Below are 27,565 nucleotides of genomic sequence, written 5' to 3'. Positions count from 1 at the left end.
ATAAGGGAGGTGCCCCACCCGTCAGTCAGGTAGTGGAGGTGGACAAGTAAGTCTCCTGAGGAGTTTATTAATAGAGGGTTTGTCTTGCAAACCCATCTACATTGTTACATTACTTCAAATGCTTCTGCCTCAGTTACATTGTTACATTACTTGCAACGCTTCTGTGGCAGAGACACTATATGGACAAAAGTATTCGGACGCCTGACCATTACACCAACAGGAACTGTAATGACATTGTATTCAAATACATATACTGTAATATAGAGTTGTTCCCCCTTTTGCAGCTTCCACTCTTCTTGGAAGGCTTTCCACAAGATTTTGGAGTTTCTGTAGGAAGTTGTGCCCATTCATTCTGTAGAGCAGGGGTGGGCGACAAGCGTCCCTCCAGCTGTTGAACTACAAATCCCAGCATTCCTTGCAACAGTTTTAGCATGGACAAATAGCAAAACTGTTGCAGGGCATGCTGGGATGTGTAGGACTACATCATCTGGGGGGCTGCTTATTGCCCACCCCTACTGTAGAGCATTTATGAGATCAGGCACTGATGTTGGATGAGAAGGCCTGGCTCGCAATCTCCGTTCCAGTTCATCCCAAAGGTGCTCAATGGGGTAGAGGTCAGGGCTCTGTGCAGGCCAGTCAGGTTCTTCCACACCGAACTCACCAAACCATGTCTTTCTCCTTCATCCACTAGGGGACACTGGAGGCTTCAAGGCAGTGGGGGTATAGATGGTGCTAAGTGGGAGCTGGCACTTTAAATCTTTTGAAGTGTGACTAGCTCTTCTCCCTCTAGGGGAGCTGGACGTGTATTACACTCCTCAGGGTTTAGTATTTAAAGAGCGCTGCTGCGCTGAAGACATTGAGGACAGACAGGCAGTAGCTGCACTGCCTGACTGCATCGCGGGAGCTGCCGGGGGGACCCGCCCGCAAGTGCGCGCACTTCGCCTGGAGTCCCCGACTACAGAGACCTCCATCTCCATATAAGGGATGCCGCTGCTTGCAGCGCGCATAGCGGACCCCTAGCAGACATTACCGCAGCAGGCAGCTACGTGACTACTACCTGGCACCCCAACTAGCCAGGTTAACCCTACATAGGCGGCATTTTACGCAGCAAGGCTGCCCCGATTAGCAGGGCAGCCAAGTGTATAAGCGCGCATAAATTTAAAATAGGCGCCATAGCGGGGGGCGGAGCTTAGCTCCGGAGTCCTGCTCCTTCCTCCCAGCGCTGCTCTGGAAGTGTACTGGCGGCCATGACAGGGAGAATCAGCGTCTGCTGCATATTCAAATACACTGCTGCATGAAACTGGTTGTGTGACCATTGCAATACTGAACAACAGTCTGCAGGGATGTCAGAACCACCGCCTTGGACGGCGCAAGTTACATCCGTTATGTCATCTCTCTCTGCTGAGCTGGAGGCTTCTCGCAAAGAATGAGAAGCTTACAGGTCAGCGACTCTAGAGGAACCAGCATGGGCGAGGTCCTTCGCAATATCCATGGAGGGGAGCGCAGTATGGCCGGTCGGTTTTGCAGGGTTCTCAGTGCTCTACCGCCCGTGTTGGGAGCCATAGGACGTCCCCATTGCCTTAAAGCCTCCAGTGTCCCCTAGTGGATGAAGGAGAAAACAGAATTTTGGTACTTACCACAAAATACCTTTTTCCGATTCCATAGGGGACACTGGACGCCCTCCCTACGCTGTTCCTTTCTGCCAGGGTTGTGGTCATGTTATGTTCTGACTGTTAGAGAACTGTTTGATGTCTCTGGTTGTGTTACTGTTATTTCAACCTTTTCATATGTTCTGTGTACTTGCTTCGCCTCCTCCTCTTCCGTTTGTCTTTTTCTCAGCTCCCTTTGGGCACAGTTTCCTAAGACTGGGCTTGTAGGGGGTATAGAGGGGGAGGAGCTAGTCACACTTCAAAAAGATTTGAAGTGCCAACCCCCACTTAACACCGTCTATACCCTCCACTGTCTTGAAGCCTCCAGTGTCCTCTATGGAATCGGAGAAAGGGATTTATCGGTAAGTACCAAAATCCTGTTTTATATTCCTTGCTTTGTGCACTGGGGCACAGTCATGTTGGAATAGAAAAGGGCCTTCCCCAAACTGTTGCCACAAAGTTGGAAGCATAGCATTGTCCAAAATGTCTTGGTAAGCTGAAGCATTAAGATTGCCCTTCACTGGTGATGAGGGGCCTAGCCCAAACCCTGAAAAACAGCCCCATACCATTATCCCTCCTCCACCAAACTTCACAGTTGGCACAATGCAATCAGACAGGTAACGTTCTCCCGGCATCTGCCAAACCCAGACTCTCCCATCTGACTGCCAAACAGAGAAGCGTGATTGGTCACTCCACAGAACACGTTTCCACTGCTCCACGGTCCAGAGTCAGTGTGCTATACACCACTCCATCCGACTGCTTGGCCATGGAAACCCATTCCATTAAGCTCCCGCCGCACAGTATTTGTGCTTATATTAATGCCAGTAGAAGTTTGGAACTCTTCAGCTACGGAATCAGCAGAGGGTTGGCGACTTTTACGCATCATGCGCCTTGACCCTGCTCTGTGATTTTACGTGGTCTTCTGTTTCAAGGCTGAGTTGCTGTTGTTCCTAAACGCTTCCACTTTCTAATAATTTCACTTATAGTTGACCCTGGAATATCCAGTAGGGATGAAATTTCACGAACCGTCTTATTGCAAAGGTGGCTTCCTGTCACAGTCCCACGCTTCCTGTCACAGTCCCACGCTTCCTGTCACAGTCCCACGCTTCCTGTCACAGTAACAGGCATCCTATCACAGTAACAGGCATCCTATCACAGTAACAGGCATCCTATCACAGTAACAGGCATCCTATCACAGTAACAGGCATCCTATCACAGTAACAGGCTTCCTATCACAGTAACAGGCTTCCTATCACAGTAACAGGCTTCCTATCACAGTAACAGGCTTCCTATCACAGTAACAGGCTTCCTATCACAGTAACAGGCTTCCTATCACAGTAACAGGCTTCCTATCACAGTAACAGGCTTCCTATCACAGTAACAGGCTTCCTATCACAGTCCCAGGCTTCCTATCACAGTCCCAGGCTTGAAGTCATTGAGCTCTTTAGAACGACCCATTCTGTATCACAAATGTTTGCAAATGGAGACTGCATGGCTAGGTGCTTGACTTTATACACCTGTGGCAACGGGTCTAATTGAAACACCTCAATTCAATAATTAACAGGTTTGACCAAATACATTTGTCCATATAGTGTACATTACTTGCAATGCTTCTGCGGCAGAGTTACAATACTAGCAATGCTTCTGCGGCAGAGTTACATTGTTACATTACTTGTAATGCTATTGCAGCAGAGATACAATGCTTGCAGTGATTCTGTGGCAGAGATACATTGTAATCTAATCTGCATCCAGCGGAGGGACGTCTATAGAAATGTGACTCGCTTGTTTGCTGCAGAAGAAAATCTTGAAGAAGAGCAATTAATAAGGAAGACTGTACCCTAAATCAGAGGTTCCCAAGCACGGTCCTCAAGGCTCCCCAACAGTTCAGGTTTTAGAGATATCCATGCTTGACCACAGGTAACTTAATTAGTACCTCAGTCAATTGGATTTGACTACCTGTGCTCAACCATGGATACCTTTGAAACCTGAACTGTTGGGGAGCCTTTAGGACCGTATTTAGGAACCTCTGCCGTAAGTAATGTCTTACTGAGAACTAGCTCCCACCTCAGCAGAACAAGGCTTTTCAGCCGGATGTAGTCAGCATCTCGGCGTGCGGGATCCCGACGGTCTAAATACCAGCGTCGGTATCCAGGCTCCAGTATCCCGACCGCTGGCATCCCACAGTTAAGTATCGGGAGTTATAGGAGGGTTAGGGGTTAGGCACCGGGGAGGGAGGGTTAAGTTTAGGGTGCGGGGAGTGGGAGGTTAGGTTTAGGCACCGGGGAGGGAGGGTTAGGATTAGTACTACGTATGGGTGTCGGGATTCTGACTAGCAGCATCCCGACCTCCGGGAATCCCATACCCAACCCCTTTACAGCACAGCAGATTCTATTATTACTATATATATATATATATATATATATATATATATATATATATATATATATATATATCTATCTATCACTAAGCAATGACTCATGTACATGATATGGAAATATCACTCACGGCATGAGAAAAATATGATCTCTGAAGTGAAGTAGCACTGGGATGGATGCAGGAGAGCGAGCAAGTACCTAATACATCCACAGTGAGGCGCCATCAAGAGCTTGTGCTTTACCTGTGAATCCTTTGATGGAGATTTCGTTTGCCAGTCTCTCAAAGTACTCGGGTAAATCGGTGTACTCTGTGCCATAGGAGATGACCTTAATGCCCTTGTCCAGCATGTTCTCCCGCAGCTTCTTGAACTCGTCCACATCCTCCCGGCGTACCAGCATGAAATGTTCCAAGTCCGACTTATGTTTCACTGCCTCCAGGAACAGCGCCTGGAACGTTGTGTCATCCACGGTGCGGCCGCAGCCCAGGAACAGAAAGGACTTGGTCTCATAAAGCTTCTGAATTTCCCTCTGCAGAATGAAATAATGACATTACCGCATAACATTATAAACTGTTTTAATGACACTTAAGTTGCTGACTGACCTCATTACTATGAGTTACTGCAGTCAAAACAACTGTAAAGTTGACATTAGACTGTCCTAACACGGTCTGTCTATGATCATGCGGTCACAGAATGCTGGTCACTGAGAGCACCTATAGGTTGGTGACAGTACTGCAGTGTCACAGTAGCAATTTACTGCTAGTCCTCATTCCTGTATTCTGCAGCGCTATCCCAAAGCACCAGGAACACAGACATAGCTGATACTCTGTAACTCACATGTCACAGCTGCTGGGCTCATTCCTGTATTCTGCAGCTCTATCCCAAAGCACCAGGGACAGTTTCCAGGAACACAGACATAGCTGATACTCTGTAACTCACATGTCACAGCTGCTGGGCTCATTCCTGTATTCTGCAGCTCTATCCCAAAGCACCAGGGACAGTTCCCAGGAACACAGACATTGCTGATACTCTGTAACTCACATGTCACAGCTGCTGGGCTCATTCCTGTATTCTGCAGCTCTATCCCAAAGCACCAGGGACAGTTCCCAGTAGCACAGACATAGCTGATACTCTGTAACTCACATACAGCTGCTGGGCCAATTCCTGTATTCTGCAGCTCTATCCCAAAGCACCAGGGACAGTTCCCAGGAACACAGACATAGCTGATACTCTGTAACTCACATGTCACAGCTGCTGGGCTCATTCCTGTATTCTGCAGCTCTATCCCAAAGCACCAGGGACAGTTCCCAGGAACACAGACATTGCTGATACTCTGTAACTCACATGTCACAGCTGCTGGGCTCATTCCTGTATTCTGCAGCTCTATCCCAAAGCACCAGGGACAGTTCCCAGGAACACAGACATAGCTGATACTCTGTAACTCACATGTCACAGCTGCTGGGCTCATTCCTGTATTCTGCAGCTCTATCACAAAGCACCAGGGACAATTCCCAGGAACAGACATAGCTGATACTCTGTAACTCACATGTCACAGCTGCTGGGCTCATTCCTGTATTCTGCAGCTCTATCCCAAAGCACCAGGGACAGTTCCCAGGAACACAGACATAGCTGATACTCTGTAACTCACATGTCACAGCTGCTGGGCTCATTCCTGTATTCTGCAGCTTTATCCCAAAGCACCAGGGACAGTTCCCAGGAACACAGACATAGCTGATACTCTGAACTCACATGTCACAGCTGCTACTCCTCATTCCTGTATTCTGCAGCTCTATCCCAAAGCACCAGGGACAGTTCCCAAGAAACACAGACATAGCTGATACTCTGTAACTCACATGTCACAGCTGCTGGGCTCATTCCTGTATTCTGCAGCTCTATCCCCAAATTAGAGTGTTGAGTAGCAGGAATTCCCATGACAAATCAGAGTGCGGAGCAATATAACTGTAGAGACCACAACCGGATAAACGTACGGGATGAGCGTCAATGGCTGTTCCCACATTGGGCCAATAAGAAGGGTTTATTAAAAATAAAATAATGATAAAAACGAGCTCAGAGCGGTTTAGCAGTATACAAATGGCCCCGATCAGCTGGAGGTTGGGAAGGATCCCAGAACAGGGATTAGCTATAGCCTGACCCCTGCCGCTCACAGTGACCGGTCAGTGCGCCTGCTTTATAATAGGTGTTGTACCGGCTACTACAGCAGTAGCAATACTTTGCATGCATGGTCATGGCAGGTGATGGTTGAGCTCTTGTTTTGGATCACTCACCTCTGTTTTTATAATAAATGCGACTCTATTTGGAATTAAGTCCTATGTCAGTGTCCGGCCACAGTGTAAATACATTTGTAAAAAGAAAAAAAACTTGCCCAGGCGCTCTTTACTAAAAACGAAATATATCCACAGTAAAGTGTAAGGGCACTCCGAGACTGAACAGCATAAATAAAGTCACCAACACTGTCTCCTGTTTAAGTCAACGTCCAACTCTGGCCAGACCTGAACACATTGCCTGATTGGTTTAATACACTTAACAATGGGTACATACTGTAAGTAGGAATCATAAATAGGGACACATGATCTGATTTCCCTATATGGCCACATACAACACTAACTTAAAGTTCATATACACTTGATCCAGGACATCGCCTCCATGCGTTGGAACTACAATATTTTTATAAAATTTAGTCAAAACGGACTTTAAATCCACTCCATTAAAATCACCAGCCACAACAAATGCCCCATCCACATAAGCAGATTGTAGCTTGGCCACAGCATCGAATTATAGATCCAGAGCACAATCCCAGTTTGCTTGCGGGGGTATATAGATGGCCATTATTATTACTGTTGTGAATTCCAGGCAGATAAAATGGCCTACACTTGTTCACAATGACAACATGTGAAAATTCAAAATTCAGCATGGACTGACAGTGGAAGATTAGGGTTAGGCACAGGCACTAGGGGGAGAGTTTAGGCACAGGGGAGAGTTTAGGCACAGGCACTAGGGGGAGAGTTTAGGCACAGGCACTAGGGGGAGAGTTTAGGCACAGGCACTAGGGGGAGAGTTTAGGCACAGGCACAAGGGGGAGAGTTTAGGCACAAGGGGGAGAGTTTAGGCACAGGCACAAGGGGGAGAGTTTAGGCACAGGCACAAGGGGGAGAGTTTAGGCACAGGCACAAGGGGGAGAGTTTAGGCACAGGCACAAGGGGGAGAGTTTAGGCACAGGCACTAGGGGGAGAGTTTAGGCACAGGGGAGAGTTTAGGCACAGGGGAGAGTTTAGGCACAGGGGAGAGTTTAGGCACAGGGGAGAGTTTAGGCACAGGGGAGAGTTTAGGCACAGGGGAGAGTTTAGGCACAGGGGAGAGTTTAGGCACAGGGGAGAGTTTAGGCACAGGCACTAGGGGGAGAGTTTAGGCACAGGCACTAGGGGGAGAGTTTAGGCACAGGCACAAGGGGGAGAGTTTAGGCACAGGCACAAGGGGGAGAGTTTAGGCACAGGCACTAGGGAGAGTTTAGGCACAGGCACTAGGGGGAGGGTTAGGCTATGGGAGTGGAGGATAAGGCACTAGGGGGAGGGTTAGGCTATGGGAGTGGAGGATTAGAGATAGACACTAGGGGGATGTTTAAACTACAGGAGGTTAGGGTTAGGCACACACATTAGATTGAGGGTAAGGCCTATGGGAGGGGAGGTAATGGCAGGCACAGGCACTAGACAGAGATATCAGTGTTTTAATTAAAGACTCACTCACATAAGGGATGAATATTCGAAGAACTAAACTCTGTCTCTGCAGATGTATATACTGGAACACATAGAATATTTGAGGAGTATCCTCACCATGACCTCCGTGTTCCTGAGAACATTTTGGTATCCGGCCGGGTGAAGGACGATCCCGCTGGGGTTGGTGTACACACCGTGGATGTGCAGGACACTCAGTTTCTTCTTCTCCTGAGCCCATTCTAGCACCTGGTAAGAAAACAACATTTCAGTCTCACAGAGGGAAAGAGGCGGCACTGGTAATGGTGCCTCATGTGGGGAACATTTTATATCTGTCATCACAAGTGAACCTCTTCTGAGCAGCTAGAGAACCAAAGCGCTGTAAGTGCAGAAAGCTAAAGGGCTTTTCAATAAAAATATGACATTGGATGGGCTCAAGGGCCCACAACAGGCAGTGAATGGGGATTACTAGGTCCACTAGTAACACTTTTAAGGGTCCCTTCCACTCTTCATCCTACCCCGGACAAAAAAAATAACCTACTTGAAGGGAATATTCCCAGTAGATGCAGTGGCAATAGCCAATATAGGCCACAAGCCAACTCTTGTGGAAGCTACAGAGGACTGGCAAAGAGCTGGACTGGGATACTAAGGTGTCAATGCCTGGGATAGTCAGCAGCCCCAGAGGTTAGCCCATTAATTTTTCCGGGGAACTGTGAATGGGGTAGGAGTATTCCGCAAAATCGTAGGCATCAAATTCCATTAATGCCACCACAGGGTATATTCTCCTGTGGCATACCAAGGCACTAACCTGCAAGCCCGGTCTTACCTTCTTTTCATCTGTGAGGTCTATGGACTCCAGCTGTTTTCCCTGATGAAACGCGTAGATCTCCAACAAGTTGTCAAAATTGGTTGTTAGGACCAAGGCACCATGTTCCATCAGCTGCAACACGGACTGTAATAACTGCTTCCCTGAGTCTTCCATCTTAGACTCGAGGTCATCAAATACTTCATATAAGCAGTCCTTGAAGAAGGTGGAGCGTACATTACTTGTGCGCTACAGAGACAAGAGGAAAAGAAGACAAGTTAGGTGACAGCGGTTTATAAAATACACAGGAAATTGCTATTTAGAAATTTTAGCGTTATAGAAAAGAAAATGTAGTGTTATATGTGGTTTCCGAGTCCGTCATCATTTATAGGCCTCATCTCACAGCAAAAAAACCCTTTAAGTTCTCTGAAAGCCTATTAAACGTGGTTTTATACAGATAGTCCAAGTGACTGGACCTGCGCACAAATTTTTACTTCACTGCATATTCGTTTTCTCATGGCAGCATTCAGAAACATTTAACACATGCTAAAAAGTAACATTTCTATGGGAACGCTCGCTTAGTGCCTGCGAATGCCATCAGCAAGTTTCCAACATTACGCGTTTCACCTATTACCAGAGCAATTGCCACACAGTACAGTACGGCTTATGGTTTGATTTTTGGTCTAATAACCTGGTCACTGGAAGTCCCCATTAAGTTACTTGAATTGTTTGTCCCTTTCAAGACATTACTTTTTTTTTTTTAGATCCATCTTACATTGGCTCTATCAGAGTAATAAATATATGGGGAAAATTAGAATATTGAGGTATCCCGTTAACACCAAAGGCCTTTCCTGGTTTAAAAACATGCAAAAAAAAAAAAGTTAAATCAAAACACTAAGAGATGTATCAGGCCTTGGAGAGAGATAAAGTGGATAAGTTACACAAAGCACCCAATCAGCTTCTGTTATTTATCTAGCACAGTCTTTGACATGACAGAAGCTGATTGGTTGCTTTGCTCCACTTTTCTCTTTCCAAGGTTTGATACATCTCCTCTTAAATGTGGCATATTCAAAAGTTTGGGATCCATTAAGCAAAGGGGAAGGAAGTGGAACCACCAAGTAGCATAGACTATTGTCTGGTTGGAATGAAGATCGGATTCAACTAAACATCAATAACTACAAGAAGCAAATGTTGGATATTTCAGCAAAATGATACAAATTATACCTCAAAAGCCACCATGAAGAACATACAGAAGGGGAGAGAGTAAGGTTTAGGAATGGGCTTCAGAGTCGCTTTACTACTGAAACTCTGGAGATCTCATGCAACCAGATCTGAGACTATATCTGAGCTGGACAAGTTCTGCAGGTGGGGGGTGATCTTTAAAGCTAGAACAGAAGTCTGTTAGCCAAGTACCCCAAGACATTTGGAGGCTGTGATTGCTGCCAAAAGGAGGCATTACCGAGTACTGGCTGGCAGGCTGCCCAAACCAACATACATGGCACATTCACTGTTTTATTTCATTCAGCCAGTTAAACGTCAGACAATTAATGAAAATAAGTAGTAGTGATGCAATACATTTTGCAGACAGAGGCCTGTAACAGTGTGCGGCTGCGGTGGACAAGTGTGTGTATAACTGTGTATAGTATAATATATATATATATATATATATATTTATATTTATTATCATATCATATCCTGACTGCACTGACCGGAGACAGCTTCTGGATGAGGTCATGAGCCACATGAATCAGATTCTTGTCCTCATGGAGACATTTCTGGAATTTTTTGCTTTCTTCTTCTTCTAGAAGGTCAAAGTCATTAGCAGCATCGAGCAGGGCCTGGATTAACCCTTTCCAAGACTTCAGTGCAGGAACCTGAGGTGCTACGGCTGAGCTGATTCCTGTTCCGATGACTAACACCAGCTCCTGGGGTTTCTTCGTTTTCAGGCTTGGTAACAGCTTTCTGGAAAACACAACATCCAGTCTGATAGAATTAGTACCATGTACCAACACTGGCAGCACCCAAGTCATCTGCAATGACATACTGTGACTGCCTGCCTGCTTCTCACTGCCAGGCTGGGAAAAGTACTGGACAATGATCAGTTTATGACTTCAGAAGACATTTGTGATTATGAAGGCAGTACAAGTTGTATTAAAAGTGGGCTCAATGAAGAGAAATGGAGTCATTTATCAATATGTGATTTGGCTGACGGCAGAGACAAGGAGCAGAGGACTAAGTCATGGGGATTGTAGGGATGAGGAGGTGGGTGCTGGTTCTTGGGAGCAGAGGAGGGACCGTGACCTTTGAGATGGGGATTACCTGGTATTGTAGAAAGGGATGCCTGAGTAATGGGAGTAATGTGGGGCTGATGACCAGGAATTGATTGATAACCTGTACCAGGGTCCAAATCCTAGTGACCAGGGCACTGGGATTAGCACAGGGATGACCACCATGGCATTGTGGGTATTGATTATCTGTTCGGGCCCGAATACCGTGGGCATCCATTATTTCTGCTCATCTCCTCCTGAGGTAGCGAGCATAAATGTGCGATAAGTCCGGCTTTTCACATTTTCCTTGTCGTGTCCAATAGTTTAGACGGGTTTAGCCGCATTATGTGTCTAAACCCGTTATATTTGGGTGCGATATGCAGTAAAAGCAATGGCCCAGTGTTGGAACAAACAATTGAATATAGCCTAAAATGATGGGCGATCGGCGGTGGTAAAACAATTAAATCGCCCCCTAAGGGTCAGTGTGTAACAGATCAGTATTACATAGTAATGTCTATACACAGGGGAAGTTCTGATTACTCATTAACCAGCCTGTAGCCAGCAGTGCCATCTGGCGTGATAACGCTGACTTGTTACAATGATGGAAAGTGAGGCTGTAAATGTCAGAGCTATAAAATGCAGATTTTATAGTCAGAGAGGAAACTGTACATTATGCTTTAATATATCTCCATAGGGTGCAGCAGCCGCTGCTGGATAAAGCCCTGTATCAATAAATGTACAGTACTATTGGGAGAGACTAACACACAATAGTGACTGTACTGCTACTTTGCTTAGGCTTCATCATGAATATATAGTGCAGATCTCTGCACAGGACACAGGCCAGTACAGCTATTAAGTCTATGTCATAAGCAATACAATGAATAAGGATTATTGTAGACATTGAGAGATTTATTCTTTATAGGAAACTCGCGGCTGAAACTAGGATTTTTGTCACCTGAGGCAAGTCAGTAATTTGCCCTCCCCACCCCCAACAAAACAAAAAACAAAGGTGGTGGTGTTCTGAAAATGGGGGTGTTGTTTTGTGACACAGTAACGCCAACTATGCCACACAGTAATACCCCTTATACACATTACACCACACACGTAGGGCCCCTTATACAGTTATGCCACAGTAGGGCCCTTTATACACATTACACCACACAGTAGGGCCCCTTATACACGTTACGCCACAGTAGGGCCCCTTATACACGTTACACCACACAGTAGGGTCCCTTATACACGTTACGCCACGGTAGGGCCCCTTATACACCTTACGCCACGGTAGGGCCCCTTATACACCTTACGCCACGGTAGGGCCCTTTATACACCTTACGCCACGGTAGGGCCCCTAATACACCTTACGCCACGGTAGAGCCCCTTATACACCTTATGCCACGGTAGGGACCCTTATACACCTCACGCCACGGTAGGGACCCTTATACACCTCACGGCACGGTAGGGACCCTTATACACCTCACGCCACGGTAGAGCCCCTTATACACCTCACGCCACGGAAGAGCCCCTTATACACCTCACGCCACGGAAGAGCCCCTTATACACCTTACGCCACGGAAGAGCCCCTTATACACATATACAGTCAGGGCCGGCGCTAGGCTGAGCTGCGCCCAGCGCCGTCCTGTGTTGCCGCCCATTTCCTCCTCCGCGCTGGGAGGGAGGTGGGCGTTTCCTGCGCCCTCCGGGTGACGGACCGGCTTGCCCATGCCTGGAGCCGCTACTGTATACAATAGTAGAGCCCCTTCGCCTCCTCATTATTCCTCCTCATCATCAATCCTCCTTCTCATCAACATTCCTCCTTCTCCTCCTCATCATTCCTCTGCCTCCTCCTCATCATTCCTCCCCCTCATCATTCCTCCCCCTCATCATCATTCCTCCTCCTCATCATACCTCCTCCTCCTCTTCCTCCTCATCATTCCTCCTCCTCATCATCATTCCTCCTCCTCATTATTCCTCCTCCTCCTCATTCTCATCATCCCTCCTCCTCCTCCTCCTCCTCATCATCATACCTCCTCCTCATCATCCCTCCTCCTCATTCCTCCTCCTCCTCATCATCATCATTTCCTCCTCCTCCTCCTCCTCATCACCATCATTCCTCCTCCTCCTCATTGCTCCTCCTCCTCATTCCTCCTCATCATCATCATTCCTCCTCCTCATCATTCCTCCTCATCATTCCTCCTCCTCCTCCTCATCATTCCTCCTCCTCCTCCTCATCATTCCTCCTCCTCCTCCTCCTCATCATCATTCCTCCTCCTCCTCATCATCATCATTCCTCCTCCTCATCATTCCTCCTCCTCCTCCTCATCATTCCTCCTCCTCCTCATCATCATTCCTCCTCCTCCTCATCATCATTCCTCCTCCTCCTCATCATCATTCCTCCTCCTCCTCATCATCATCATTCCTCCTCCTCCTCATCATCATCATTCCTCCTCCTCCTCATCATCATTCCTCCTCCTCCTCATCATCATTCCTCCTCCTCCTCATCATCATTCCTCCTCCTCCTCATTCCCTCCCCGCCTCCACCCATGTATGCACCGCCGCCATTGACTGCCCGCTACCATGTATATTAGCAGCGGTGCATCCGGCAGAGAAAGAGCCGGGCACACCGCTACTATTATACATTTCGGCGGCCAGCGGGTAGTCAATGGCAGCAGTGCATACACAGTTGGAGGAGGCCAGCTCCGCCAACCGCACCACCATAGCTACAGCGATGCTCCCATCACCCCCTCAAAGCCGGCGCACAGGGCACATGCGCAACTTATGTCAGGATACCGCTGTCGGTATTCTGACCACCGGCATCCCAGCCGCCGGGATCCCGTACCCAACCCCTGGAAAACATGCACTGTTAGGGTTTCCTGAGGATTGGGGTTGGGAAACTCTAATGTACTGCAAGTAATGTTCCCTGTCAGAGGTGCATTATACACGATAAAATGAATATTTCCTTATTCAGACTTACGGTTTTATATTCAACGCAAGTGTGTTAACAATGACACTAAGCTAACATGTCGTCTTGGCTACATGTGTGATAGGTCGTTTTCCTTGCAGAGTATTGATTTTAAATCTGATCACCTAGGAATATAATTCTCTCCAGGGGTGGCCCCTCCCCTCATTGTAGATGCCCCCTCCTCCCTCCCTCAGTACAAACCTCTATTTGCACTTACTGTACGACTCCCCTGGTGTCAGGTAATTGCTGCTGCGGAGTTTTCTGAAACTGCCAATGCGAATAGGAGTGCGCCAAGGCACTATGTATCCCCTGATGAGGAGGGCGAGGCTGGGCGGTCACGAAAGCACAAGGCATATTAGGGCTATATGGGTGGACATAAAATGCATAGTGAAAGGAGGATATATGTGATTGGTGAATGAGAAATTATACTGTAAGGAGAGAGACCATCTGTGGCCGCGGGTCCAGCATCGGAGTTACTAAGGTCATTGCATGTACACAATGAATGGCGTGCCAGGCTCACACCCTGCAGCGTGTTATGGAGGAAGACACTCGGGTAGATCGCAGTAAGGGTCAGGGAGCTCACGTCTTACTTTGATGAGGAAGACGAGGCGGAGGGTGGTGGCAGCAGACAATACAATTCAGGAGTTCTCTTACACCCCAATGGTCTGACTAGGAACGGTGCTGCCTTCTGCAGTGTGACTGGGAGGGCAGAGCGCTCACCCACAAGCTGAAGCTTTGTAGGGGATATGATTACTTAGGTTGTGGCCAATGTGGATTTCCTCTATCAGACTTATACTCTGTATATCTAACCCATAATTTAGTGGGGGGGGCACAATCACCTGGTTGGAGCAAGGCTGTGAACTGTAGAAATTGGCGATATTCCCTGCTCAGAGTGGTGGGTATTTGGGGTGTTGCTGCTAATAGAGGTGAAAGTAACGTAGAGAACCCTATATGGCCCTGTGTATGCATGGTCACGTGTCCGGCATAGGAGCAGATAATGTGTGATGCTGAACCTGCAGTTCTCCTTAGTGATTGATTGATGACACCTATCCCTCATATCTTTGTGTGTCCACCATAAGGGTGAACGCAGCTGAGGGTGAAGTGGCTCTGGGTGCCTCCGGAGCACAATGTGCCCACAGGCTTTATACCACTGGTCTTCTCCATTTAGGAAGGCGGGAAGTGAGCAAGGTGGGATCATCCCAGAGCAGACAGAAAGCGGAGGGTTGATGGCTCCAGGCCAGAAGATACTACCGGGCAGAATGGGATTGAAATACCAGCGGCTCAAATCCAGACAGTGACAGGCCGACAGGTGAAGATCCCGACGCCCAGTGGTAAGTATGCTAACCCATCTCTCTCCCCCCCCTAACCCTCCCTTAGGGGTGCCTAACCCCAACCTCCCCCCCATGGGTGCCTAAACCTAACCCCCCCCCTCCCCACACCCTAAACCTAACCCTCCCGAGGGGGTGCCTATCTCTAACCCCCTCTTCCCCTAGCCTAACCCTAACCTTCCCTGCGGGAGTTCCTAATCCTAAATCCCCCCATCCCCGGGCTAAGTGTATACTTGCCCGGCAGAGAAGACGATCGGTCCGCCGTCCTTGGCATTGGGATTAACATAGGCGTTGGTATTTCAACGCCTAAATTAAATCCCTTGCCGGGATTGAGACCGGCAGCTCATAACTACATCCTCTACCGGGCGTGTGGGGATGCAGCATTCAGCAAGGGGGTAACAGCAGTCATATCAGTGTGTGGGGGGGGGAGAACCCTGCTTACACATCTGAGGAGCAGTGGTCATTTCAGCCCTCTCTGGCACACGTTACACAAAGCTTCTGTGTGACTGCACCAAACATCGTACACTTACATTTGGCAAATACTAATATACAGGCTGCAATGTATGCGCTAAGGACCTTATTCAGAGTCGGTCGCAAGCGCCGATGCGCACCTAACCGACTCGATGGTTAGGCCTGCGCACGCGCAGCGGCCGCACTGCGCGTGCGCAAGCCCCGGAGCGACAGAGAAACTCTGTCGCTCCGGAGCTCGCTACCAAAGGGGCGGCTGTCGATGTTGATCGACAGCTGCCCCCGTTTGGTAGGCGGGCCGGGGGGTGGTTTCCAAAACGGAGGCGTTCCTTTACGAACGCCTACCGTTTTGTGGGCGGCCCCACTGACATCACCGGTGATGTCAGTGGGGAGCTTCCTGCTGAAACACAGCAGGAAGCTCCCTGGGGCTTAAGGTTGACGAGACCCTACCCTAGGGTCTCGTCGTAAGCCGTGATGGTCTTGACCATCGCGACCATCTCCCTTAGCGGTCGTTAGAGCTGTGGGTGTTAACCCACAGCCTAACGACCGACATGGAGGCAGCCGTTCAGGATGCAAGCGGCCGCCCTGTTTCTGAGCGACCGCTTGCATCCTACGACCGCCTCTGAATGAGGCCCTATATCCTGAGGAAGGAAGGACAGCGCTTGTGTGCTGCACTGCTGCCATTACTGGCTATAGGGAATAATTACACATAACAGGTTGTTAATGACACTGCAGCTCCTATTCATACTGTATAAGGTCCACTAATATTACTTTGTAACTCACTCAATCTGCAATGTCTCAGGGTTTAACCAGTCTGTAATCTCCTACACTCAGATTTAAAAAGGAAGATTTTTATTGACTTTGTTGAGTAGTTTATATTGCCTGAGATATTATATGTATTGTTGGAATAATTAGATGTTCTTGTGTATGTGACATCCCCTCAGTGTGACGCAGATCATAGACACATTTGATAATAATTACCTCTATTCTCCCCGGCCAGGCACTGGGGGGTGCACATACACCAAGAGAACACACTGTATGGGACAGACCTGCTAGTAACAGAGTATAAACCCTATACATGAGACAATACATGTGACAGAGGGATAGATATCATTATCTCTGGGGGCCAATGGCTGCAGGATTCATGGAGAACATTTACCTGGGTTTCTTGGGTGGGGGAATGCCGTCCTCTATCAGCGGTAGTCTCTCTGACTTCAGATTCAGCGCAGAAGCCATCTAATCGCAAGGCTGAGGAAAGAAGACGGAAACATGCTGAGTAAGACGGCGCAGAATCATGACCCGGCCATGCCTGAATTAACACAAGTTTGTGGAGTTCCAGGCACTGGCGTAGGGACTGCTCATCCCCCAGACTCACTAATATGCCCTGTAGGAATTCACACGCAAGTCACATTCCAGATCCTCACTCATCCAGGTCTATAACAAGATAAGACTTACACTCTAACTAGCTTCCCACCCCAGTGTCTAGTAGCCATTTATGCAGTTGTTCCAAAACCTGCATCACAGGCCCGGTCCTATCCTGACCTCCCCTGCAGAATAAAATCTCAGATCCCCCCCCCCCACACCAGTTGTTCCTGCTACTATTGCTTCACAAACTCACTGCACCGGAGTCCGCCGTGGGAATGTAGCACTGGGCAGATTTACTGAATGTCTTGGCTCTTATAAATTACAGTAAAGTGGGAAAGATTTGACCCAGCTCAATTAGAACTGATTGTACACTTGGATAACGCACTGTTCCAACACTGCACCAGAACCCTGCAGATTTACACATCCTTAGCGTGTAAAGAGCTTTCTTTTGTTATAAAAAACAATAAAAAGTCTCTGGGCTGAAAGTGATTGTTTTCCAAGATACCGGGTGACTGTGGAGCACGCAGCCAAGAGTGAGCCAGGACGTAACCCCCGTGCACAGCTCTCAGATTTACAGGCCTTCTCCTATCAACCAGGACAGCTGTTTACCTTGGTGTGCCAGTCACTTCCTCTCGCTGCCGGAGTCTGCACTCAGATCATGGAGCCTCTGCAAGTACACAGTGTGATTTATTAGCTGGAGGAAAATATATAGCTTCCCTACAATAATGTGTTACTCCTGCCACGGTGTTCCCATGGGTTCTGATCACCCAGCATTTGCACTGGTACAATAACATGGAAAAATAGTAAAGAGGAGGAAGATATAAATTAAGATTACATGTAGGCCTAAAAGTAAAATGATTAGACATCACGTCCCGTGTGCCACAATTTCATGTCTTCTAAAAATTAGAGATGACAATTACAGGTTGAGTCTCACATACCCAAATATTCCAAAATACGGAATATTCAGAAATACGGATTGTTTGGAGTGCAACTGAGATTGCGACACCTTTGCTTTCTGATGGTTCAATGTACACAAACTTTGTTTAAGGCACATTATTAAGAATATTGTATAAAATTACCTTCAGGCTGTATGTTTAAGGTGTATATGAAACAAATGCATTCGGGGGTTTAGACTTGGGTCCCATTCACAAGATCTCATATCTATTCACTATTCCAAAACACGGAAAAATCAGATATCCAAAATACTTCTGGTCCCAAGCATTTATGATATGGGAGGCTCAACCTGCAACACCACCAGTACAAATAGGGGCTCATACATTATAGTCCCATTAGATACCATAAAGAACAAAAGAAAAATTGAAGGAGGCTGTGACCTCATGACGTCAACTCGCCAGGCGATCACAGATTACTTTTGATCCATCTGGGTCTTGGGGTATTAGGGATTTCCTCTTACCGTCAGTAACTGCCTGTTACTGAACCCACCCACTTTGGAAAGCATCCTGAGACCATTCATGTGTGGGGTTGCTTCTCAGCTTAGGGATTGGGCTCACTCACATTATTGCCTAAGAACACAGCCATGATTAAAGAATGGTACCAAAACATCCTCCAAGAGCAACTTCTCCCAACCATCCAAGAACAGTTTGGTGACGACCAATGCCTTTTCCAGCATGATGGAGCACCTTGCCATAAGGCAAAAGTGATAACTAAGCGGCTCGGGGAACAAAGCATCGAAATTTTGGGTCCATGGCCAGGAAACTCCTCAGACCTTAATCCCATTGAGAACTTGTGGTCAATCCTCAAGAGGCGGATGGACAAACAAAAGCCCACAAACTCTGACAAACTCCAAGCATTGATTAGACAAAAATGGGCGGCCATCAGTCAGTATGGGGCCCAGAAGTTGAGTGACACCATGCCAGGACGAATTGCAGAGGTCTTGGGAAAAAAAAAAGGGTCAACACTGCAAATATTGACTCTCTGCATAAACTTAATGTAATTGTCAATAAAAGCCTTTGATACTTATGAGATGCTGTAATGTTACTTCAGTATACCATAGTAACATCTGACAAACAGGTCTAATAACACTGAAGAGGCAAACTTTGTGAAAACCAATACTTGTATCATTCTCACAACTTTTGGTCATGGCTGTATAAGGCGCTAGATGATTACGTAGAATCTGATTGGTTGCTATGGGCAACATCCACCGCACTTTAGTAAATATATACCGCCGAGTGTGCATTTCAAAGAAAGTGTTATAAACAAGGTTTGGTCAATCAACACCCACCCTCTGCTAGAGCCAGGACAATTAACATCACTTCCTAGGTCACAGAAGATTGCAATAGCAAATAAATAACAGAAGTGTATAGTCCACACATTGGGATGCCGACGCTTACATTACCAGCGCCGAAATCCCGATGATAGTCAGAATTCAAGCACTGGCATCCCAACCGCTGAGATACCGAAGGTAAGTAGCTAGCGGTGTTGGGGGGGGGGAGGGTTAGGCAATAGGGGGAGGGTTACGGTGCGGGGAGGGGGAGGTTAAGTTTAGGCACCAAGGAGGGAGGGTTAGGGTAGGAAGAGGGTTAGCATAATGACCAACAAGTGTCTATATACTAACCCTGTCGGGATCCCGTACTCAACCCATTTAAACATAACTTTCCCAAACATGGCGATTTTAGAACTGCGCATAGAGCAATAAATATAACATATTAACACATTTTTAAAATATACAAGGAGGGGTACAACCAACCATTTACATCATCTGTCCGGCAACCTTCAGAGAAATAAGACCGTGCTATAGTCCTATACCTCAGCCGCAATGTGGCAGTAGGAATATAAAATGTACATTAGACTTGCCCAGCCTATTAGGTAACAAACTCCCTGAATAGCCTGCACATTACTATAGATGCACAAGGACAGTGATGTCACAGGATAGTGACTGACATCATGGTTTCAGCTTTTTGTCTCTCTTACAGGGGTATTCAATATGGGTGCGATAACATCGTTTTTGCGTTAATATCGGAGCTATGACGTCATTATCGCAGGTTTTAGTTTTACACCGTATTCAATATCAAAGACTTATCGCATTTTTGAAAAGTCTTTGATAAAAAACGGGGATAACTTTTCACCATTGAATAGGTGTCGAAAAAAAGTGCAGAATTGGGGTTTAGGGGTGCAGGCTTAAAAAATAAATAGCCTGCACCCCTGGGACTGCAATTTAAAAAAGAACTGTGTCAAAAAAAGTTTTTAAAAAAAATAGGGACACCCCAAAAAATTAATTTAAAAATTGGGGTGAAAAAAAAAAAAAAATGGGGAAAAATTGTTTAACAATAGGGAAATAGGTTCAGGGCTATTCTGCAAGTATGCGACAGGTGTTTTGAAGAATAGAATTATAGCGGCAGGTGCACAAATGCAGAATTTTTAAAAACTTACTTTAGGGACATCAAAATATGCTAGTACCTATTTTTATGTACCCCAAATTTGATGGGACCACTTAAAAAAATGAAAAAAATAACCTAAGTGCTCTTCTGCAACACTTCTTCAATGTCGGGAAAAAACACCTGCTGTGGCTATTTAAATCCCCGACTTTCAATTAAAGGCTAAAACGGGGGTACCCATAGTGTTCCCCCATGTTTTTACAACTTTAGGGGGGTCTTACAATTATTTTAAGGAAAAAATCATAACTACGTAAATCCAACTTCGGAGTTTCCCGTTTTCGTTAATTTTATATTGAATACGGGGATAAGCGGGAGCGCGCACCATACTTTAACGCAGGTAAAAACTCTGATATGAAACGTTAACTTCGACAGTGAAGTTAACGTTTCATATTGAGTACCCCTCTCAATGCTGTATGATAGGCAACTGCTATTTGCATTATAGTAATTTATTTATCCTTTTAGTTAGTGTAGGCTCACAGAAATACTAGAACTGCATCTTTAAACAAAAAAGAAATGATACACAACAAAAAAAGAAATGACACACAATGCACAGAGGTGGAATACAGAGGTACAATTCCTGCACTTGCCTGTTATATACACTCTGCTACACCTAACCCACGATCAGATATAGGGCAGGGATTCTACCTACAATATAATACACAAAGATACGCTTCTAACCCGACACATACAGCGCTCAGCCTCACATATAGCGTGCCAAGCAGTGACCACATTTACTCCAGCAAAATCTGCACAGTCAGTCATTCGTCACAAAGTCTGGAATCACAAGTTATTGCTCAATCCAGGGTGGCAATTTTCTATCCTTTAGACTATGTAAAAAAAATATATTTATTTTAAATGAAGTAATTGTACACTTTAACAAGTCCAAATAACTACAAAAGATTAATAACATCACAGCATCCTGTCAAAAGAGCTGACAATCGACGCCTATAAATGCTGTGCTAAGACATACTACAATGAGAGGGTCCTGTGACTACAGGAGGGGGAGACAGAGCGGTATCAGCGTTACCTTCAGTCACACACAGCAGCCGGTGATTGATGCAGTTGCTCCCTGTGTTTGCTCAGGTAATATGTAGGGAATGGAGGCAGACCAGACCAGCCCCGTCTAGTCACAGCTCAGGATTACCTGGGAAGGTGATGTAACCTGAGGCCGGGACAACACTCTGAAAAGCCCAGCACATGCTTTGTATGCTGTGACGAAACAGGGTGACCAGCTTTATTTCATCGTCACTCATTCCTGTCAATTACCGCAGGCTGTTTCTCATTCCCAAACTTGTACTCAGCAGAATGTCAAGACTAAAAATGCTGCATACACACGTAAAGATTTTCTGTCCAACCATCCAACTAGATGATTGGTTGGACTGAAAATCTGGTAATGTATGGGAGTAACTGACAATCAGCAATTTGCTCCCAAATGCCGGAAAACAAAAACTGTTGTTTGAACAAATTGTTTAGATCAAACATTTAACAAACTTGTCTGACCGACCATTGTCATCTGTTTTCTGGTATTTAGGAGCAAATTGCTGATCATCATTTACCCCCATACGTTACCAGATTTTCATTCCAACCAATCAACTAGTTTAGACAATCTTTAGATGTGTGGCCAGCTTAAGGATCTCCTCACCCAACAGCTCAGTGATATTAGTAAAAACACCTGGGCTAACGACCAGTCCACCTGTATGACGGGCAGGTGTACTTATGAGGCTGCTAAACAAGACAGCACATTGTAAATCAGGCTGAATTAGTGTTGATTAAAGCAGAGGTTCCCATACTCGGTCCTCAAGTCACCCTAACAGTCCTGGCTATAAGGTAGCGTTCCCGCTAGGCTGTTTTAGCGGGGCGCGGCGCCCTGCCCTCTTTCTGGAAGGCAAAAAGCGCCCTGCCCTAACAGCCTGCGGGAACTGTCTTCACCCGCGGGTCGCAGTGTCCCGCGGGTGAAGAAATGTGCGGTGACCCGGTCACCGCCGGAGAATAGACGCCGGGCGCACGCGCCCGGCATCTATTCTCCCTGTCTGCAGGGCTTGGGGGCTGCCCGGCGTGTCCGTAAGTGTCGGGCACGCCCCCAAGAGTGACGAAAAGGGGACGCGTCTTATAGATACGCCCCCTTTTTGATGACTACGCCCCTTCTCGGTCGCGCGCGCACCTTCAACGCGCGCATGAACGTGCCCTCTCTAGCTCCGGCGCCCTGCCTCGCGCCGGCGCTAGAGTGAACACTATATAAGGATATCCATGCTTGACCACAGGTGACTTAATTAGTACCTCAGTCAATTTGATTTTACCACCTGGATATCTCTAAAACTTGAATTGTTGGGGAGCCTGAGGGACCGCGTTTGGGAACCTCTGGCTTAAAGGATGGTCAAAATATACACTGCCAGTGTTTCCCTGCAGTCCTCAGGAAACCCAAACAGGCCATGTTTTCCATTAATTCAATAATGACTGAATGAGCCACAGGTGGTGCTAACTACATCATGATTCTGTGAGAAGACCTGGAAAACATGCACTGTTAAGGTTCCCTAAGGACTGGCATTGGGACACACTGTGTTCATTCAGTTTGTGCTAAACTTTGCACATTATTCGTGTTTTCTTCAATGTCCCCAAGCGAATATGCGCTGACACATTTTACATGATTGCACCCGTCACGGAAAAACATTGATAAAAACAGCAGCTGGTACTCTGAAAGCTGATACTGTAGTTTCCTTGCCGTCTGGAATGATTTATACAGGTCTTACCATATACCAGTGTTTCCCAAACTCTTTCCTCAGGGAGCACTAACAGTGCATGTTTTCCAGGTCTCCTCACAGAATCACAAGTGAAATAATTAGCTCCACCTGTGGATCTTTTGAAATGTGTCAGCCTGTAATGACTAGTACCACTTTCACACAGAATGTGTGATACATCCCGGCTTTTACCCAGCATTTAAATGCCGGGTGGGTTTGCCGGTTAAAGACTTTCACACAGAATACGAAATTACCGGGTAAAGCAATTTTACCCGGTAATTAGTAGAACATGGGGTTTTGTTCTGTGTGAAAGGGTCAACCCGGGTAAAAAAAAACCTGTGTTGATCTGCAAATCACCGTGTAAAAGTGCTTTACCCAGTAATTTAGTTTTCTGTGTGAAAGGGGTAACGGAAACCATGTACGGAGGAATGAGTTGAGGAAACACTGCCAGGTACATTACATAAACATATACCGCTATGTTTGTCTCTTGCTTACTATACACCTGGTGGATTTTGTGCACCTTTTCCATCAGGCAAAGCTTTTGTATTACACAAAGTGCACCTCAGCTGTACATAAACGTCCACTTCTGACAGCACAAAATACAGTCTAGCACAGGCATTACAAATAAATTTAAAAAAAGCGTTGTTTCTACAATTGTCCTCCTAATGTGTTTAAATTCAGAGAGATACATAGTTTAAACTAACTTTACATAAGCTAAGAATGAAGGTGGTCTCATGGTGGGACCATTATACCCGTTGTCTGTAGGTCTCAGAGGGTGTGAGGGTGAGGAGAACGACATGCGGAAACACATACAATCCCGAGAATAAAATACAAAAGGTCACATAGTACAATAGACAACCAGTGCGATGAAATGATAGGCAACTCGCAAAAGTCCAAAACGGAATGACCAGAGAGTAGATGGAGTCATTCAAATATGCTGAGATAATAAAAAGAAAGGAAGACAGGATAGAGAAGGACAGAAGAGGGCGGCCATTTGCACCAAAGAAGGGACGTCCAGTGGCAGGAGGAGGAACCAGGGAGAGAGAAGGGTGGACAATAATCTGCAGAAGCCCCTCCAAGTGGGAATCAATTTAGGACAATCCCACCATATGGCAAGAAAGTGGCGGAGACCTGTGCTGAGAATGTATGTGATCGAGAGGGAACAAGGTACCATCTGTACAGCAGCGTCTAAGCATTTCCATCTATGCAGACACATAAAGGGTATATGTTCATAATGTCGACATTCAACATGTCAACACAATGTCGACAGACGATTTTAGAAATAGGGTTAGCTTATAAGTATGAAAAACACACTGTCGACATGCCAACCGTTGACATTTTGCCTGTGTCATCATTTGATATCCTGACACACCGAATGTCAACCTTTTTGTACCACACCCCACATAAAGAATAGGAAGCGGCACTATGTCTAATGTCCGCCCTGCCCTCGTTGTCCAATGGTTCCCCTAGGGGCCCTCTCATGTGAGTCTATGTTCCGCAGACACCAGACACTTGGGAGAAGTCTGCCTGAGACATAAAGGCTCAAAGGTGGTGAGAGGTCCGGAGCTTAGCCTAGAATTCATGGAAGAGTGAAAGTTACAAATTGCAGAAATTGAAAAGGACTTATTTGTATCAAACATCTGTTTTTAATATCAGAGAAGGATAGAAAGATAGAGCCCCTGGAGAGATCACTGATATAACTAATGCCTCCAGGCAACCATGGCTTAAACTAAAGTCAGCCCTAGTACAGCTCGGAGGAAGTTTTTCGTTATTGAACAGAGAGATAAGGGATCCGGGAGGTTGGGAACAATTTATATTTAGCATTTTCTCTATCCCAAATATTGAATGTGAGATGGTGGGATGACTAAGAGGGGGGCTGTAAGGCGCTTAGATCTGGGGAACCAGAGCAGAGAGGAGACCAACACCATACAACATACTCCACCTCAATCAATGGCCAGACCCTAGCATGGGAAGGGCCATTCCAGACCACAAATTGTGGGATTATGCGTCAGCAAGAAATAATGTTCAAAATTAGGGATACCTAAGCCACGGCGCAGAGTGGCACACTGAATGAGATAAAGGCGGGTCGCTTATGTTACCAAATAAAGAGTGACACAGAGTGCTGTAAGTATTTAAAATGATTGGAGGGGATAAAAATCGGAAAGATATGGAACATGTATAGTAGGCACGGAAGGACATTCACCGCCGTAAGCTGACCCAGCCAGGAGATGTATAGGGATTGGCATTTATTTAAAGCATGTTTGCCTGTGGAAAGGATGATGGGAAAATTGGCTTGGAAAAGTTGGAGAGTTTTGGTAATGCAGACTTCTAAGTAATTGATTTTGTTCCAGTACCAATGAATTGGAAAGTGGTCACCCAAGCTCAATTTCATGGCATGCGAAAAATACCAATTAAAGCATTCAGTCTTTTTGGGGTTCATTTTATACTCAGAATTACAACCATACAGCAGTAAAGGGACACACAGAGGAGGATTGCAAGCGTCAAAAGTGACATAGTAAGACCAGCCTGGTTTTTACAACGCGTTTCTCACATAATGCTGAGGATTCTGTCGCACTCATCCGGTGGAACTTTATTACAAAACAAGCTAGAAAAGTCTGGCGCCACATGGGAGGGACCCTAAATCCGCAGCCTAGGAGAAGGAGGAAGTATTCCCAATAAACTTCTTTTAAAGCTAAATGGATTTTATCTCCGGTGCTGGCTATGCACAGATTGGTTTTAAGTCAGCACCTGGAGATAAAATCCATTTCGGAACTTTATTCCAAACACCTAGCTCTCTCTATTCACTACACATAACATATACTATATTTTTATTTTCACAGCTAACACAGTATCACGGTGTTACATAGTATCGGTGGCTCTTATGCATGTTCTCACCCCTGCTCCAAACAGACCTTATTGCAGATCCCCTCACAGGGTGAAACATGTGAAATAGTTACATGTGGCTCTATTAGAATGAGTCAGGCACTAAATAATAAATGCCAGGTCTGATAAGTTGGAGAAAACTAGGCTTAGGCAACCCCGGAGGGAACTTAGGGTTAGGCACCCCCCCTGGAGTGTTAGGGTTAAGCACCATTAGAGGGGGGGGGGGGGGAAAGGTTAGAGTGAAGGTGCGTGCACATTCACCGATTTTTTTGGGATGACTGAATATCGGTCAGTCGTCCAAAAAATCGTTTAGTCTCAATGCGCGGTCCCGTTTGTAGTTGGTAGTTATTGTTCATCGCCCGAACCTCCCGTCCAACCTGACGATAATGTCAGGTTGAACATGGTCGGGGATGAGGGAGGGAGCCCGGCAGTGAACTAAATCGTTCTTGATTTCGTTCAGTGTTTCTGCTCAGTGTCATTAACAGCACTGAGCATACCCCTGCCGGGGACACACGGGACAATTTAGTTCATGGAGCGAACCGTCCCGTGTGTAGTGTTCCCTCTAGCTCCGGCGGCAGGCAGGGCGCCGGAGCTAGAGAGGGCAATGTTGTGCGCGCGCCTTCGAAAAGGGGCGTGGTTACGAAAAGGGGGCGTGTCTATAAGACGCGTCCCCCTTTTCATCATACTTGGGGGTGTGCCCGGCGCCCGGCGTCTATTCCCCGGCGGTGACCGGGTCACCGCATGTTTGTCCACCCGCGGGACCCTGCGTCCCGCGGGTGAGAACGGCTCCCGCAGGCTGTTAGGGCAGGGCGCTTTTTGCCCTCCTCCTGGAGGGCAGGGTGCTTTTTGCCCTCCAGAAGGAGGGCAGGGCGCCGCGCCCCGCTAAAACAGCCTAGCGGGAACACTACGTGTGTATGCACCTTTAGGCACCCCCCCGAGAGACTTAGGTTTAGGGTTAGGCACCCCCCCAGGGAAGTTAGGGTTAGGTACCACCATTATATAACTGGGATTACCACAGATAACTTGCCAGTGCACGTGGATTTATTACACTATCTTTTAAGGAGGTTTTATTTTTTAATTTAAAATTTTTAAAAAAGTGTTTACTTCTCCCTATGTTTCGCCCGGGGTGGTAGAGTATGAGACAGTCCTCAATTTCCTCACCTGTACTGCATGAATAAAGGAATAAATGCTTACAGGTATTCATTTAAATTCACAAGGCTAAGATATATTGACACCATTAATTCACCTGAAGCCACGAGTTCCCAGCATCACAGTCATGAATGTTGGTTTAGATGATCAGATTACGTAATGAGAAAACAGAGGCCTGAAAGTGAGTTACACAGTATAACGTGAGGAGAGCTCCCGTCCTGCTCTCCTGGCTGACAGGTAAAGGACGGGACAGACGTAGGTCCGGTGTCTTTAACCTGTTCTCAGAAAATCTTTATTGGAACAAATCATGCAGTAACAATGTCAGCTAGAAACAGAGGGCCTGATTCAGAGGCGCTCGGAGGATGCAAGCGGTCGCTCAGAAACTGGGCGGCCGCTTGCATCCTGACCGCCCGCCTCTGTTTCGGTCGTTAGGCTGTGGGTTTACACCCACAGCTCTAAC

General features: G+C 46.6%; 1 protein-coding gene across 5 annotated transcripts in view; it reads right to left on the bottom strand.

The window, feature by feature from the left end:
• LOC148513523 (protein FAM118B-like) overlaps nucleotides 1–27,565 on the bottom strand; it is a 51,019-nt gene that overhangs the window by 10,940 nt on the left and 12,514 nt on the right. For 2 of the 5 annotated variants that reach the window (XM_088481816.1, XM_088481819.1), the window contains exons 3-8: nucleotides 17,553–17,610; nucleotides 16,738–16,826; nucleotides 10,266–10,539; nucleotides 8,578–8,805; nucleotides 7,872–8,000; nucleotides 4,267–4,552 (exon numbers count right to left, since the gene is read on the bottom strand). In XM_088481816.1, the coding sequence (XP_088337942.1) occupies nucleotides 4,267–4,552; nucleotides 7,872–8,000; nucleotides 8,578–8,805; nucleotides 10,266–10,539; nucleotides 16,738–16,814 (994 nt within the window). In that variant the 5' untranslated portion in view covers nucleotides 16,815–16,826; nucleotides 17,553–17,610. Of the gene's footprint in view, nucleotides 1–4,266; nucleotides 4,553–7,871; nucleotides 8,001–8,577; nucleotides 8,806–10,265; nucleotides 10,540–13,999; nucleotides 14,144–16,737; nucleotides 16,827–17,552; nucleotides 17,611–21,365; nucleotides 21,534–27,565 lie in introns of those variants that run through there. The other 3 variants (XM_088481820.1, XM_088481817.1, XM_088481818.1) reach the window with 3 other exon arrangements.

This window comes from Taudactylus pleione, unplaced genomic scaffold, assembly GCF_031769625.1.
Source record: "Taudactylus pleione unplaced genomic scaffold, aTauple2 ptg000278l, whole genome shotgun sequence".
NCBI lineage: Eukaryota > Metazoa > Chordata > Amphibia > Anura > Myobatrachidae > Taudactylus > Taudactylus pleione.
Note: the sequence above shows the minus strand (reverse complement) of the source record. Positions and strands in the feature narration are given on the sequence as shown.